The sequence below is a fragment of the Eucalyptus grandis genome, chromosome 2, assembly GCF_016545825.1.
Source record: "Eucalyptus grandis isolate ANBG69807.140 chromosome 2, ASM1654582v1, whole genome shotgun sequence".
Taxonomy (NCBI): domain Eukaryota; kingdom Viridiplantae; phylum Streptophyta; class Magnoliopsida; order Myrtales; family Myrtaceae; genus Eucalyptus; species Eucalyptus grandis.
The window spans coordinates 28,132,216-28,135,920 of NC_052613.1; the positions used below are offsets into that span (position 1 = coordinate 28,132,216).

A 3,705-nucleotide genomic window follows, 5' to 3' on the forward strand; every position below is an offset into this window, starting at 1 on the left:
CATCAACTTGTGTCTCCTCGAAAATCACTAGCATAGATTACTTCGTTTCGTGCAGATATATATAGTAAGTTCAGAACAATTGTACAAGTGACAAATATCTATCCTCCTGCCCCCAGCAGAGAAGGAAGATACTTCAACCTAGTAGTGTTGTCTATAGACTTCTAGATGACGGGATCTCCATATCCATACTTTCGATTATAAAAACAAAATACTTTGACGCAACAAAAAAATGATTTCATCATTGTCTGATCAGCCACAGCTAATCCTCGAGACATCTACATTCCAGCACACCCATCCATACAGCGTTTATCAAGCAAGAATGGGCTGTACCAATGTCAGTGACCCGGATCTGCTCAACTTAGATTCAAAACAATTTGTTTCACTGAAAATTTAGAAAAGATTTTTCATGAAAACCATTATCAGGAAAATAGTTAGTTTTTCTTTATTTGGTGATTTAGGAAAAGTGATTTCTTTCCTATCAAAAGAATAAATCATTTTCCTTCAATCTAAACTTATCGTTTTCAATTCAAGGAAAATGTTTTATCTAGAAGGATTAGTTTAAATCATTTTCCTTCAATCTAAACTTATCGTTTTCAATTCAAGGAAAATGTTTTATATAGAAGGATTAGTTTTGTGTCGGTAGAACACTGAAAAGTCGGAAAATAATTTATCGGAAACTTTGCGACCCCAGGCCTCTTTACTTCCTAGCCCCAATTACACCACCAACCCCAGATTTGAGTCTATCCTCACCATTAATTTCCTGACCTTGCCACTCCTAAATCCTCTAATCAGCATGAAAATCCCAGCCCCTTCACACTGGTTTGCCTGCCATTTCAAGCGAGTCCAGAGAATGTCCAGAGAAGTGGAGTCAATCATATGAAAGCTCAATTCAGGCAACTCAATTGGCCATACCCATTTTTAGACCACGGGCAATTAATGCCAAACCAATGGCCAGACCAGACCTACTAGTTCTGTGACATTCTCCACTACTATTTAAACGACCCTAAACCCTCTTGAGCAGCAAACACCCACAATCTCGACCATAGGTTTCCCTGTTTCATAAGCATTCTTCCCTTCTGTGTTTCTCTTGATTTCTTTCCCTAATCGTCTTGTGTTTTGTGCTCTTTTGTTTTTTCAGCCATGACGAGAAGGAAGGTGAAGCTTGAGTACATAGCCAACGACTCCTCGAGAAGGGCGGCATTCAAGAAGAGAAAGAAGGGCCTCATGAAGAAGGTGGGCGAGCTGAGCACCCTGTGTGGCATCAATGCATGCGCTATCGTCTACGGTCCCTATGACCGTCAGCCAGATCTCTGGCCACCTTCCCGAGTGGCCGTCCAGCGCATCATCTCAAGGTTTAAGGAGATGCCGGACATGGAGCAGAGCAAGAAGATGGTGAGCCAGGAGGCCTACCTGAGGCAGCGAATCACGAGGGCGAACGACCAGCTCAAGAAGCATAGCAAGGAAAACCGTGAGAGGGAGGTAACCAAAATGATGTTCAATATCTTGACTAGCACATTCACTGGCACTGCCCCGGTTTGGCCAAGCCTGAGGGTGATGGATCTCCATGACCTTGGGTGGGTGGTCGACCAATATTGTAAGGACGTCGTCAAAAGGTCCGAAAACCTCAAAGAGGCCTTGGGGATCAGCGGCAGCGAAGTTGCGGCACCCCTGCCACCGCCGCCTCATGTGCCAGCGGAGGAATATCCTGAGACTGAAGGAGTGGGGCAAGTGGACACTGGCGTACAAAAGCGACCATGGTTCCTCAACTTGGCCAATCCCCCAGAGCCCAATGTGCCAACATTCTCTGGGAACGAGCTGATGCTGCTTCCCTTTGGTGGCAACCCCAACAACAACACCACCAACAATCCCCAAAATGTTGTTTGGCCAAACAGCAGCAGCAGCAGCAGCAGCGGCAATCCCCAAATGTTGTCTGGCCAAACAACCAAAACGTGGTTTGGCCAAACAACCATCCCTTCTTTCCTTGAGAGAGAGAGGGGATAGGGTTTGTTGTCTTTGGATTGCTCGAGGGATTATCTGGACATCTAAATTTCATAAATATTTTATGTGTTTTTCAGCATTATCGCATGGTTATCTTTTCTGTTCATCGTTTAGCTTAATTCTGTACCCCCTTGAGTGATCCAATTGAATTGTCATTTGGGTTTTATTAATATGATATATGTGTTGCGAGCTTTCAAGAATTTCTCGGTCCTTATGGAGCAGTCATGGTTTCTTACTACTGCGGCAAAATGAAGCACATCGGATTACAACTTCCCATTAGAGAGATTTTTAGAGGGTCGATCTTCTACATTTTCACAGAACAAACAATTATCGGTTCATAATCTAAAAGGACAAGCCTTTTCACGTAGATTTTCATAACTAAAGGTGGGTAGAATCGACCGTTCCATTGAGTCCGTGGATCTTTTAAGATAAAACAATTTCATAATCAATCTGACTCCTAATATGTGTTTGTTTCACAAAAAACTCAAGATTTGGAAAAATATTTTCTAAACAACGAAAAATGTTTTCATTCTTGACAATAATCTATGCCTAATTATTTTCACGATTGATGAACAAATTTTACACCCGTTCATTTTTATAAGTGATAAAAATGTCATTTTCAAAAAATATTTTCCAAATCTTGAGTTTTATGTTAAACAAAAGCACCCATAATGTCTAATCTATTTTTTGATCGACAAGGAATCAACCATACCTATGTTTGTGTGAATCAAACCCATGTTTGAATCTATTGAAAAATGGAAGAACCAGGTAAATTTGGGAAGCAAGTTGCAAAAAACCGATAATTCGTCGAACAAATGTAAAAGAAGAAAAAGGGGATAAGTACACTATTGGTGCCAAAAGTTGTGTATGGCGCTCACTTTGGTGCCAAAAGTTTCTATCGGATCACTTAAGTGCCAAATCGGAGAAAAAACAATCATTTTGGTGTCACCGACGAGAGATTCCGGTCAAAATAATTACGTGACTTTTATATTTAAAAAAAAATCGAAATAGCTTTTAAACAATGTCATTTTCGTCTTCCTTAAAAAAATGACGTCATTTTCTGTCTTCCTTAAGAAAACGACATCGTTTTGCAGTCCTAAGTTGATGGCCTCACAAAAATGATGCCGCACAACTCATTTGGGGATTTTTTTTTTTGGGATTGAAATTAGGGTTTTTTGTCCGATCCTCGCCCAACGCCAACCTAGCTCACTTGGCGGCGTCACTCGATCGCCGTCCCTCGGCCACTTTGTTGCTCGGCCTCCATCGAAGTTGCTCGCCACAGCAAGACAAAAAAAAAAAAAAAGAATAGAAAATCCCGAGGGAGAGGGCGGTGTTGATGGCGAGGGCGGAGGAGGGGATGGCGAGGCCACGGCCGCCGTCGTCATCGCAGCTAGCTTCGTTGGTGACCTCCATGGCGTTCCAGATCTTTGCGGCTACCATTGGCCGAATCACTTGTGCTTCTAGAGATTCTTCGAGTTCGCGCTTCCTCTGCGCCTAGCGATATTCCTTGGGAAAAGGCAATGGTGGGGCTGAAATTCGGGGATTTGAAAGGTCGACAAGGTGATTGAAAATGGAGGAAAACTACTGGGGGAGGGCGGAGGCGAGCAGGTGGTTTCTTTTCTGGAAAACTACTGGTGTTGTGTTAATGCGTTGCTGGTGTTGTTGGTGTTATTCTTGGAGGAAGAAGATAACGCATTCTCTCTTTCA

General features: G+C 42.6%; 1 protein-coding gene across 1 annotated transcript; it reads left to right on the forward strand.

Moving 5' to 3' along the window:
* The first annotated feature begins 1,140 nt into the window (after positions 1-1,140).
* LOC120290607 (agamous-like MADS-box protein AGL80) lies at positions 1,141-2,001 on the forward strand. The gene has a single exon (XM_039306932.1). The coding sequence runs from the start codon at positions 1,141-1,143 to the stop codon at positions 1,999-2,001; it is 861 nt and encodes a 286-aa protein (XP_039162866.1).
* The last annotated feature ends 1,704 nt before the right edge of the window (positions 2,002-3,705 follow it).